Raw genomic sequence first — 12,749 nt, 5'->3', positions numbered from 1 at the left:
AGCTACCATCTGTGATTGCAAACCATGTAAATAGCTGCTTAAACACCACTTCTATTGTTGTGAGCTTGTCTCCAAGTTCCATTTAAATTGGTGTCTGGTCTCTGTGAGTGAGAAAATGCCTCAACTCTGGTTGCAAATAGTACAAGCTCTTCCAACTGGATGTTTTCTGGGCTGGCAAAAGTGGCTGTCCCCATTCTCCAGCCTGGGAGTTGGAGGGGATCCAAACAAAAATAGAAATAAATAAGGTATTTCAAACAGCCAGGACAGGGCAATTTTAAGTGCAACAGAGCTGACGCTTTGTTCATTAATTCTAAGCTTTAACTCACGGGTGTTTCCTCTCGTTGCCTGTCTTACCTGGAGGTATCACAGAGTGGTGGATTTTGTCCTTGAGGATTGGTGTTCTTCACTTTGGCACATATAATGACAGTTCTTCCCTTATCTAGCCTGTGCCGCTGGCATTAGGCCATCAAAGTATCTTGTTGTTTTAAACAAGCTCTGTGTTTCTTCTGTGATCCCACTTGGCAGCTAGCTCTCCCCAGCTGCTTCTGTGGCAGTCAAACCTGGGTGTTATCTGGGAAGGCAGCATGCCTTTTAGAACCAGCCAACAATCTTTTTTCCTTTTTGAGGTGAAAAAAATCAATTTTTGATACATTTTTTGCCTATAGGACTTCAGGAAGGAGGCCTATTGTTTCAAACTGATCAGCGATAATAAGCAAAGGTGTCCTCAGCAGCTTCCCTAGCCTGCTCGTGAGGCAGAGAGGTTGAGTGATTCTTCAGTAGTTGGGCTGCGTTTCTTTTCCAAAGGTGACTCTAAAGCCAGTTAACATACACCTTCTTTTCTAACTCCTCTAGGCTGTGAGCACTTTGAGATGAGAAACAGAACAAATGTCCTTCGGGCCATTTCTCTGCTCTGTGCTTCAAACATTTCTTCCAAAGGGTTCACTTGGGAGTGTTTAACTACCTCATTCGTCTTTTGTTTCAGTAGCATCGCCAGGCTTTGGTACCATCTTTATCACTGGCTACACTGCCCCAAAGTGTACGGCCTCTTCTGAGAGACTCGATAATTTGTTTTGTAGTAGAAGCCTTCTGCAGTCAGATGGGGAACCACCTCAATTTAGCCTTTCCAGAGTTTATTCAGAAACGATACTAACAGTCACAGTACTTGTACCTTCCTATGGTCTCTTAACCCAAAACATCCCCAAGTGCTTTATTTTTCCTGTGAGTCACTTCCCTGCTGTTTGACATTGGGACCGCTGGAGGAAGTCAGCAGCAAATAAAGCCTTTTCAGAACACGTCAGGATGAAGCCAGACGTGAGAGTTTGATTGCACAGAGAGAATTTCAGGAGACAGAATATTATTTCATGACCTGGAAATTGTCAGGACGGTGGGTGAGACCTATATACCAAATATAACAAATATCATTGAGGCATTTCTTTGACTGCAAATCACCCGGAACTTCACATGCTCTCTCATGTAAAAATGCACTATTTGAATCTGGTGCTGTGATCCTATGTAAATAAATTAAAGCAAGAAAATATAACCATTGCTAGTTTAGTCCAGTATTGTAAAATAGCTCAACAATAGGATGCACTGTGAGACTGAAGATCAGAAAGCATGGAAAGATGTGTTCAGTCCTTTTCCTGTTTTCTAATGTCCTTCCCTCTCACACCTCCATCAATTAATCTTACATGATGTGTACATGTGGAACTTTTACGTGCTTGGCAGCGGCACAAGGTTATTCTTGAAAATATAAGGAGATTTTCTACTGCTCATCTGGAGGGATTGGTGACAGATACCCAACGTGTTTGTTCAGTGGGTGTAGCATCTCTTCCTTAGGCTACGTGGAGTCTCTGTGGTATCCAGTCACATCTGTATTACAGCCACATGATACTGCATCAATGACCTAATTTATTTTTATTGTAAACTGCTGGGTTAGATGAATGACACATTTTATTAATGGTTGTCAGTGGAGATTTATTCACGCCACGCTCGGAACTTTACCTGGAGCTGAGACCATTTTGCAACTTTCACATTGGATAAGAAAGGGCTCTTTTATCCCAATCTATTCAAAAGGGAAGCTTTTATTTTTATTATTCCTTTTCTGTTTTTCCTTTGGTGACAAATGGGAAAGAAATATTTGGAGATAGCTATTGTATATTTGTCTAGCTCTGCTTGGCAGTAACAGATGGGCTTCAAGAGGCTAGCTGAAGAAAATAAAATTGCATTTCCTAGCAGACAAGGTCTGAAGCCTTCAAAATCATGGATGATTTGCAAATCCCTGAACTCCTGTTAGTGTTTATAGTGAATAAATTGCCGCAAATATTTCTCAGCTGGAGAACATGGGGTGCTTTTCTTCTTGACATGCTTTCCCTGTAGTTGCCAGCCCTCCCCAGAGTGACTGGAGGAGATGACAGTTTCTGGAGAGGCTGACCAAAGTAAGCCAGAATGTGCTTCCTGATTTCACTCTTGTCCCCAGCGTGATGTTGGGATGCTTTTTGCTGGAGCTTCCATTTCTGATTGTATGTATGTTTATATGTGTTCATATAGTGCAGAGGAACGTGCAGTGTGAATGGCCACGCACGGTCATGCCTTACAGAAGCGTTTCTGTGCCGGTAATGGGCCACCTTGCACACATCCAAGCGCTCAAAAGGCTGTTGCAAAGAACGAATCTCAGATCAGTTGCAGAAAGTGTCCTCGTGGTGTGTGGTTCAGATGGCACACCTGGTCTCCTTTGCACATTGCAGATCTGATTTCGGCATCCTGGCCCAGCCCAGTTTTCTTAATTCAGTGTCTTGTAGCATGCATATCCCTCCATTCGCCATCGCCTGGTGGCAGAGTATTCTGGCGATAGGAACGGTGCTGCCACTTGGGACCTAATTTATTAGTATGCAAACTCCTATTTTGGGTAATGTTAAAACATTAAATAAAATGTGTAAAGGCTGATCATTGCGGTACTACCTTCCTTTTTGTTAGATTTTTACACCATGTGTTTTGTGTTTGGGTCACTATAACACACAGACCTGCATTTGCAGTTCCATGGGACAGTGCAAAGATTAATTTCTGGGAAATGTTTCTAAGTATTATTTGATGTATTGCAACTCCTTTGTATTACACCTGCCATTGAAAGAATGATGTTACAATGAATGTACATTTTAAACAAGCTGCTAACCATGTAACCTGGGGATTGGAAGCGATCCCCATTTTACATTCACTTGCATGTCTTTTAGTGTTTGAAAAGAAAATTGCTTTATGTTTGGAGGTTTTATTTTTTCATATGCAAAGTGTTTCAAGTCGGTTACCTCATCTAGTGCACTTGCCTCGTAAGAATCGCCAGGGCTTCCTCCAACAAGTTTGTCAGTTTAATTATGAGTGCAATTAATTGATCTGGCAATGTGAAACACAGTAATGGCAAATTTCCTCTGAACAAGTCAGATGAGGATTTCCGTGGGACTCTTGCCCTTTCAGCTTGGTCCTTCCTGAAAAAAAAAAGCCAGATCAGGTTCTTATTCAGCACTGCTGACTTCTGGTTATTTTTATGACTAAGGAAGATGTTTAGCTTTCAGAATCTCCTTCTTCTTTCTTGCTGCTATTAAGTTGCCTTTACAATTAGGGACTAGAACAATTTTTGGATTATCGTTCCCTTCCACTTTGCTCGCCATTTCCTGAGTCCATAAGTGATAAAAATGAGGTGGTCCCCGTGTCTGCTCAGACAGGGAGCTCTGCGTTGACTCTTGCTGGAGACACTGGTGGGTGCAGAGGCGGGAAGCTAAGTGGCAGGCGTACCACCTTTACAGAGCTATTGCTTCCGTCCAAGACGCTAGGAAAACTGGCACAAACCTAACAACATACGAAAGCACAAATAGGGAGGAGCAGAGCACTTACCCAGCATAGGACTGGACTGTCCTATTCACCTTGGTAAAAAAAAATAAGAGAAAGGCTGTGGAGTATTTGATGGTAAGATGCTGGAAAGAAGAACATCTCTCTGACATTTATGGTGCTGATACGTGGAACACAGAGATCCTGCAAGCAAGCGTGGCAGCTCTAAGACCCCTGCTACTTTTACCTCATCTGATGCTGGTTTGAAGAGCGAGCTGCTTCAGAAACTCAGATTCTAGTTTTTTTCCACTCAGTGTTGTCAATCCTGCCAGATCTCCCAATCCCAAACAAGCTTAGTCCATGTTGGCAGAGGATAATGTCACTTCCAGGATATGCTAAGGTCCTGATAGAATCCAAATCAAAGCTGTTACAGGGAAGACCGGACTACGGCTCTTGCTGTCTGTGTGCCATCTGCATCTCTCAGGACTAAGGCCTCTTCCCATTCCCAATGGAACAATTAACGTCATGTTGGGAACTTGATTTCTGCTTCTCGGACTTTCCAGCTCCCATGAAGAATCTCAGGGACCAGCATATCCTTCCTTTGCATTACCTTGTGTCACCTGTTAGACTTCTGTTGCTGCTAAGCAGGAGAGAGTCCAAACCATATTTAACCAACTGCTATTCAAGTAGGAGGTGAATATGGGTTTCTGTAGTCACTCCTACTGAGAGGAGACAAAAGCTGTAGGTAACCTGTTGTGCTTCCTGGTTTGCTTGAGAAACTTCATCTGCTGGGACCTGAGTTTGCTTGAAGCAGTGGATCTCAGGAAAGTCCCCTTCAAGCAGGTCTCTGGCATTAGGAGGCACAGCAGAAGGGCTTCCTCACGTTGCCAGAAGTCCTCATCGATTGCTAGGGACAGAAGGTTTGAAGAAGCCGTGGAAGTTCGTCTCAGGGGGAGGGCAGCAGGGAGACGGAGGGGAAGCAGCCTGCTGTAGCTTTAAAGGCGGTACTGAGTAGGGATCCATTTGGAAGGACGTAGTTGACTAAAGGGATCCAAAGCTTGTTTTCCTTGAGTCTTTTTATTCTTCCTGTATCTAATCCCTTTAGAGCCTAAGGTCAACCCCTTTTTGTACTGCAATAACACTGTAATATATGCTTGCACTAATTCTTCTGGCACACCGAGCATGCAAGACCAATTTTTCAGAAGAAAAACACTGTATTATTGTGTATATAGAAATACTGAGAGAGAATTTGAATTCTGTCTCCTGTATAAAAGCATGCATTGATTACCTGTATGTAGACCATGCTGTAAATGCTGCAGAGTACTGTAAAATCCTACACTTGAAACCACAATGAACAGGCAATGTCATCAAAAACAAACAAAACAGAAGCTGTGCAATGGATTTTGTGCCTTTTTTAAATCCATGTATGTTAATCCAGACAATCGGAAAAAAAAAAAAGAAAAAAAAAGCTTGTATACTACCAAAACCTTATTAAAGAATCAAAGGCAGCACCTTGGTGATGGCTGGGTTTTTTGTTTGCTTTCTTGCTTTGTTTTTCTACTCCCTTTGCTTTCCAGCTCTGGGAGGGTGTCCCCTGCTCATCCTTGTGTACATGGGAGCACCAGGCAGAGAGATGAAGGAGCTCTGGTAGAACAGTGAGAGTTTAATTATCGTTCACTAATGTGATCACTGAAAACTTGCAGTTAAGACAGATCTGGGAACAGAAACAAAGTTCCATGACTGTTGGAGATGTGTTTCATGTACTTTGGGAAGGCCACACTGTGAGTTCAATTTATGTAAATTTGGGCTAGTACCAATTTCACTGACTTGAACCCAGTCATATCACAGCAGCAGGTTACAACTAGCCCCAACTTATGTAAGGTTTTAGAGCTCTGCCTTGATGGTTAGCAGCATCCAAACTGGCTGAACTTGAGCTAGTACAACTCAACACTTACGAACACAGCAGAAACAGTTTATCACATTTCTCTTGGTTTCTTAGGTGGGCATCCCCCTAGCTGGCAGCGCAGTGTGCATAGCGTGGGTGGATGGCTGTCTCCCATCAGACATTTGACAAGGTGTTTAAGAACATCTGGTAAACTTTCAGCCCCTCCCCCCCCCAAAACCCCAGGGAGATGGATGCAAAATTGTGGCTGTCCTGCAAGTAATGTACTCCTGCCTGGGCTGCTCAGTGGATCCGACCATCCTTGCCTTTCATCACTCCTACTTGAAAACAGTCTCTGCTGTAGAGCGGCTTGGGGCTCAGCCCCAACTGCTGTTGGTCTGTCTGGGATCAGGTTGGAAGAGGAAACACGGCAATAGACCCTGTCTGCTTTGGTGTGAAGTGTACAGTTACTAACTCAGTGTTCTTCTGAAGGTGGCTGGAGAGGGAGGCTGCAGGCAACACATGCATGCAGAGGCTCTGGTACCTGTGGAAAGGGTGGTGGAAACTTTGCCCCTTGCATGAGAAGCACAAGACCTCAGCTCCTGAAAGGCAGAGAGCAGTTTGTGCAGGCAGGTGATGGTCTGGGAGGAAGAGCTAGGATTAGGCTGTGGTCTCTGACTTACAGGGCTGTGCAGTGTGTGAGTCCCTTTTTTCCCCTGGGAATTGTACGGAGGGTCAGGATTCTTCTGAGTCTGCCTCTACCAGTGCGCAAAGCCCGTCTGCTCCATGATGAACGCCTCAAAGTGTGTTTTGGTTTGTCTCTGTAAGGCTGTTGGTATGTGGCAGATGTGTATGTCTGTCAAACACTGCAGAAGGACGCACTGATGCCATAGTGGTAACCATGGTCTGAGGCATGGTTTAGCGCATGGTCTGAAACAAAATGGTAGATAGAAGAGATGTGGCATTTCCTGGTTTTATGTTAGGCAAATATTGTGATATTTTTCCTGTACCTGGTGGTTTTTTGGTTGGGTTTTTTTCCCACAGATTATTGCATTTAAAATGTTTAAAACCAAGATATGGGAGAGAAAAAAAAAAAAATCCCAAATTCTACAGTCTAAGGGAAAATTGATTAGGCTCACGCGGTAAACTGTTCCCTTTCCCCCACATCGGTGCAGAGCTGCTCAGGAGAGCAGGCTTTTCTGGTGGACACCAGGCCCGCTCCATGCCACGCCACAGACTGCTCTGCAGGGTCTCTGCTCTGTGCCCTCGTGAGTCATGAGGTCACCGGAAAGCCATACAGGCAGAGCAGGTACTGTCATTGCTCTCCATCGCTGTAGGGACCTGGGCAGAGCATGCGTGGCTTGGCATGGGGCAGGACATGAGCACGTTAATGAGCTGGATGCCAGTACTGCTCCTGAACCCACCAGCGTGAGTCTGCTCCGTGCTGCTGTCTGAGAAGAACACATCTGCCTACATTCCTGGTTACAAGGGGACCTGGGAACTTCCAACGCATGGTTGTAAACTTGCTGTAGCAAAGTGGAGACTGCATCTTTGCTGATTTTTGCAGTGTTTGCAGCATCGCTGGGATGTAGGAACTTTACTGCTGCCCGTATTGGGTGATGTAAGTCTTCTCTGAGGATGTCCCAGTGCCAATGATCCTGCTAATTTGAAACTCCACCGGTTTACAGTAAAGACAAACCCTCAGACTCCACTTAGCTGTTCAGGAGCACAGGGGCAGAGATGGACTTGAAGGGGCTGGTTTCTGCCTCTGTCAAATATGAGCAGGTAGATCTTTTTCTCTCCTGACTCTCCTTCCTTTTTATATTCTGTGGCCTCTGTGCAAAGCAGGGATATTTATTGCTTTCCAAATACATATTGTTACCCACAGTAGTTACTAGCCAAATTGAATTTAAATGCAGTCAAGTTTTATGGAGAGACAGAGTGTTAAAGAGGTGAAATGTGCAGACTTTGTGCGGAACGCATGCTCAGACACATATACTGCCATATGCATTCCTGGACAATTGACTGACAAGTCAAAAGAGAGTCAGGAGTGAATATCTGAGCCCAAGCAGGTAGGAAAAAATGGTTCACTGTCCAAGGACAGGCAACGTGTCTTCTGAGAAAGTGAGGAGCACAGGCAGAGAGCAGAGCTTGCTGGAGGTAAAGGAAGTCCTTTTGACTCAGATTCGGCCAGCTCCAGTGTAGCTCTGCTCACTCGCAGTCTTGGTAGCTTTTTAAAATGGGGTGGCTGCCTCAGCTCATGGCATAGTTCCTGCTCATAGTGGAGTAAGCCTAGCAGAGGGCAGCCAAGGTGATTAGGAACTAGAAACGTATGACATGAGGAGAGGCTGAGAGGGCTGGGTTTGTTCCGCCTGAAAAAGATAAGGATTGGGGTGGGATCTTATTTCTTCCTTGAACTACCTGATGAAAGGATGATGCCCGACTCTTCTCAGAGGTGCACAGTGAAAGGATGAGATGTGATGGACACAAGCTGCATGAAAGGAAAATTAGATATAGGAAACAGATAGAAAGAAAAACTTTTTCACCATGAAGAGCCTCAAACACTAGGACAGGGTCCCAAAGAGGCTGTGGGATCTCTGTCCTTGGAGATACTCAAAACTCAGCTGGACAGGGCCCGGACCAGCCAGCTCTAAGTTGGTCCTGCTTTGAGGGGTGGTTGGAGCAGAGACCTCCAGAGATTCCTTACACCTTTGTTATTCCACAATTTTAAGATACAGGCTAAGCCTCTCCACTCCTGATCTTCTGGCATCTTCCCACAGTTCCTCCCCATTGGTACAGCAGAGCAGAAAAGTTCTTCTCCAGCCTTTGGGGAATAGTCCTAGAGCAGCTGAGTGTGCTGTAGTACAAAAGACACATGATGACTGTCAAGAGAGGACACAAGCTTCTCTAGTGAAGGGCTCAAACCGGGAGCACCTTTTTCAGCAGGGTGTCCGCTTGCAGCTAGCTGCTGATCACATTAACTCAACAGTGAAGACAGTCTCAGACTTTGATGCCCTAGGACAGTCTTCCTTGTTAACAGCTTCAGGTAATGATAGTAATGAAGGTAAGAAAATATGTGTTAAAATAATATTTGACCCAAGAGACATTTCAACAAAGTTTCTTTTAGTTGGGTTTATAGATAACTTCTGTCCTCCATTTTTTTTGGCATATTTATGCTCTTTGGATATTCTCCATGTGCATTTACAGTGGCAAAACAACCAGTCTCAGGCTGCTTTAAGGAATGCATTCTGGCAATTTTGGGGTACTGCATGCAACAGGTTAAGCAGTCCAAGTCTCCCAAAGGTAGGTAGAAGCCAAGCAGTCACTGTTGTGCTTAGGGTGCAGTGTCCATGCAGGGAAATAGAAAATACATGGGGAAAATGAAATGACAGACAGAAAGGCAGTCCATTTGCTAAATACTGCAAGGAATTTGTACAGCCAGAGGTGGAAGTACGTGGAGGGTGGAAAGGTATCTGCAGCACGACTCAATGACAGCAAAGGGGGACCAGAGCAGAAGAAGAAAAGAACCGTTATTTTTATTACAGCAACATCATGCTGTCCAGGTCCGTGTCATACCTTTATTGCTTAGTGCAATCTCATCTCAGAAAAACTGCTGATGTCTTGTGCACTGCAGGACTGGATTCAGTTCTCCTTGACCAGAAGGCAGATGAGATGACACAAGCTCCTAAGAGCTGAGAGGAGATTTGAAGGTTTACATATGCAAAGAGAAACCAGCAATCCTCCAACTGTACCATCAACCACAGCATCTAGAAAATGGGGTGAAGTAGAGCAGCAGGTGAACTGTTGTTGGGGATGGGGTACTCTTTCCAGTGGGAGGCTCAGCACAGGGCAAGGTGTTGGTCAGGGCTTCTTTATCAGGTCCCAGTCCCACTGGGGAAGCGCATCTGTTTGATCAGGACTCCGGGGATAGCACTGCGGATGTATTTCTTCGGAAAACCAAACCCAGCCAACAGGCAGAATCCAATCTGAGGCTGCTGAATGGCCTAATTTCCAAGAAATGCCTGAGGAAGGAAGCCAAGTGGGTAATTTCCTTTGCAAAGGGTGGTAAGTCCCTCTTACCAGTCCAAGTTCCACATTTGTCATCCTGATACAAAAGGTAGAGTGGGTCAGGGAGAGCCCAAATTGGGCTAATACAGGGCCATCTTCAGGGCCAGGCTTCAGCTTTAACGAAAGAAGAGAACTTTGGATTCCAGAGGCATTGCCAAAACCAGCCTGTGTTTTAATTTATAAGATATAAAAAGAAATATTAAATGGCTAACAACTTATCACCATACATAACAGCTAGATGCTGCCCACCAATCTATTTGAAATGTCCCTGTTATACATGAGCATAAAGATCTTACATTTTTCAGGCATACCGATAGGGCAGTTGCTCTGCATGGAATAACATGCAGATTTTCAGCACAATTTGAAATTGTATCATTGGACTGAAAAGCTATTGAGGGCTTTCCCCCCCATAGAGACAAAAAGATCTGTTCCCATAGCCAGGTGAATGTGCTAGCTGTTGGCAGCTCTGTAGCCCGCATAGTTAAATGGGTGCTTGTTTAGTCGTGTACCCTAAATACCCTCTGACGCTGTCAAATGCCGCTTGAAAACGCAGATGTTTGGAGCCCTTCTGTTCATGATTAGGACCTTTCAAGGGTAACATGTGATGCATTATTGACTGGTTGAGTTTATGGAAAGGCTTTCATTTTCCAGCCCTCTTAATAGAAGGGTGACCTAAATGGTTTTTTTTAAATCCATTTTGCGGAGTGGTGCTGCTGTGGTTTTCATTTACAGCCAGTTGTTAATTAGGCCAAACTCCGATGGGCTTTTCCTATTTATTTTCCCCTTCTTTGCTTGTTTGGTCAAGTGTGCGCATGTGTCTGTGAGCTGCTGCTTTTCTGTTAGTGTTATTTGCAATCATTTCACAGCCTACTCCTAGCGCCTTACAGGCAGTCTCTCCGCCACAGACTGCCGCTCGAGAAACACTGCCTCCACCAACTGTCCTGTCCTCCCATTGCTTTTAATGGTTGGACACCCCAGAGTCTAATAACGATACCTTACATGTCAGCTTTCATGAATTACTTGCTGATCATTTTAGTGAAAGCAGAAGCCTGTAGAAGATAGGATTAGGAGTTGCTGGAGGGACTTGGGAGCGGAAGGGAGGGACGAATAGCACAGCAGGGGAGCGCTACAAGGGTTATTGCCCCAGGGACAATGGAGGACGGTATTGGAAAAGTGATCAGGAAATTTATCTAGCCCAGAGGGGCCCCTTGAGTTCACTGTGGCCTGGGCATAAAAAAGAGTTGCTGAATGGTTCCAGTAAGGAAGGAGAGAATATGTAAATACATAAATACTGAAATAAATATATAAATACTGAAGAAGATTGGGAAACATGAAAAAATTCTGAGGAATTGCTTGCAAACAGCTCTTTCAGGTCCAGGTTAAAGACTGCTAACAAAGGAACTCCTCTGGCACATTTTTTTGCCTTCATTGATAAGTATCTGTGAATCTCTCCTTTCTAAGGTTTGTATGAATCGAATGATGGAGTGATCGCTGCTCAGGCATGTATTTTGGAAGCGTGATGCTTTCCACTGACGCTTCACACTGCTGTTGATCCTGATACCTTCTATGTCAATGTTATGTCTGAATACTAACCCTTTTCCTTTGTCACATCTGTCTTCTTGCAGGCATATATGCTGAAGTCATTTGAAATGAATGGTCTGCCCAAGGCGGTGCCTTTAAGTTTGCCTTATCAAGACTTCAGAACAGACATGTCAGACTACTGGGAAAAGCCTAAGATATCCCAGCGGATAAAGAAAGTTGATTTCTCAAATGTTGTCTTGACTGCTCCTTGCAAACCTCTGGAACCTTATCTGGAAATGAATGGAAAAGAGGAGGAGGAAGAAGATGAGGAAGAAGACGAGGAGGAGGAAGATGAGGAGGAGGAGGCGGAGGAGGAAGGGGATGAGATTGACATGCACAGTGGTTCCAGCAGTGACCTGACTCAAAAAAGCACAGAGCGCAGCCAGGAGTGCGCACCATCCACGCTCCTGGCTGATGACCAGAAGGGATCCAAGGGTCGAGCGTCCACTGCTGATGGGGACCTGGAGCTGGAGGAAGGCTCAAAAACACTAGTGCTGTTTTCACCAGGTGATCTGAAAAAGTCTCCAGTGACCACAGACTTGGCTCCAGAAGTTGATCTGGGCACTCTTGCTGCACTGACACCTCAGAGTGAGCGGCCACAGCCTATGGGTAGCCAACTGGATGTATCTGAGCCAGGGACCCTGTCCTCAGTCCTTAAATCTGAACCAAAGCCTCCCGTGGCAGTGGCTACAGCTTCCTCCCCCTTTACCAAAGTTGAGCGCACATTTGTTCATATTGCTGAAAAGACCCACTTAAATGTCATGTCTTCCAGCGGCCAGCTGATGAGGCATGAGGAGTACTGCCCTCCGGGCCAGTTTGAGGAGGTCATTATCGAAGAAGAGCTGGAGGACAACCTGGCGCTGGTAGAGAATGGAAGCATACATTCGGGGCTAGAAGGGGCAGAAACGGAGAGCTGCGCACTTTCGGCTAATCACATTGAAACCACCTCAGAGACGGTGGGGGAGCAGCTGGCCCTTCCCAATGGCATCGCAAAGCCTCCCGAGGACAAGCAGGAGGTCTCCGACAAAGTGGCACTCTCGCTGGATTTGGAAGAGCCTGGCAAGATGGTTACAAGAGAGCCTGACCTTAAGAAGTCAGCATCGGTGGCAGAACACCTTAAGCGAGCAGAGACCCTCCTCGACACACCGCAGCAGGGCCCCAGGAGGCCTCTGGGCTCCAGGTATAGAAGTCGGATACCCATTTTGTTCTCTGAGGAGGACACTGGCTCAGACCTTTCAACTTCACTCTCGGCCAAAGAGAGGCTTTATAAGAGGGCAAAGCAACCTGACTTGGCTCGCCTGGTGATGGAGAAGAGGCAAAACCGCCTTCTTCGTCTGACCTCAGGGGCCTCCTCCTCAGCGTCCTCCAGTGATGAGAGGCGGCGGGGCCCCAAAAACCCGTC

General features: G+C 45.5%; 1 protein-coding gene across 1 annotated transcript in view; it reads left to right on the top strand.

The window, feature by feature from the left end:
• Positions 1–12,749, top strand: part of TTBK1 (tau tubulin kinase 1) — a 99,350-nt gene that overhangs the window by 84,714 nt on the left and 1,887 nt on the right. The window contains exon 13 of the mRNA XM_009331364.1: positions 11,392–12,746. Within this exon, the coding sequence (XP_009329639.1) occupies positions 11,392–12,746 (1,355 nt within the window). The remainder of the gene's footprint in view (positions 1–11,391; positions 12,747–12,749) is intronic.

The sequence above is a fragment of the Pygoscelis adeliae genome, unplaced genomic scaffold (genome assembly GCF_000699105.1).
Source record: "Pygoscelis adeliae isolate BGI_AS28 unplaced genomic scaffold, ASM69910v1 Scaffold259, whole genome shotgun sequence".
NCBI lineage: Eukaryota > Metazoa > Chordata > Aves > Sphenisciformes > Spheniscidae > Pygoscelis > Pygoscelis adeliae.
The sequence above is the reverse complement of the archived record's forward strand: the minus strand, read 5'-3'. Positions and strand labels throughout refer to the sequence as shown.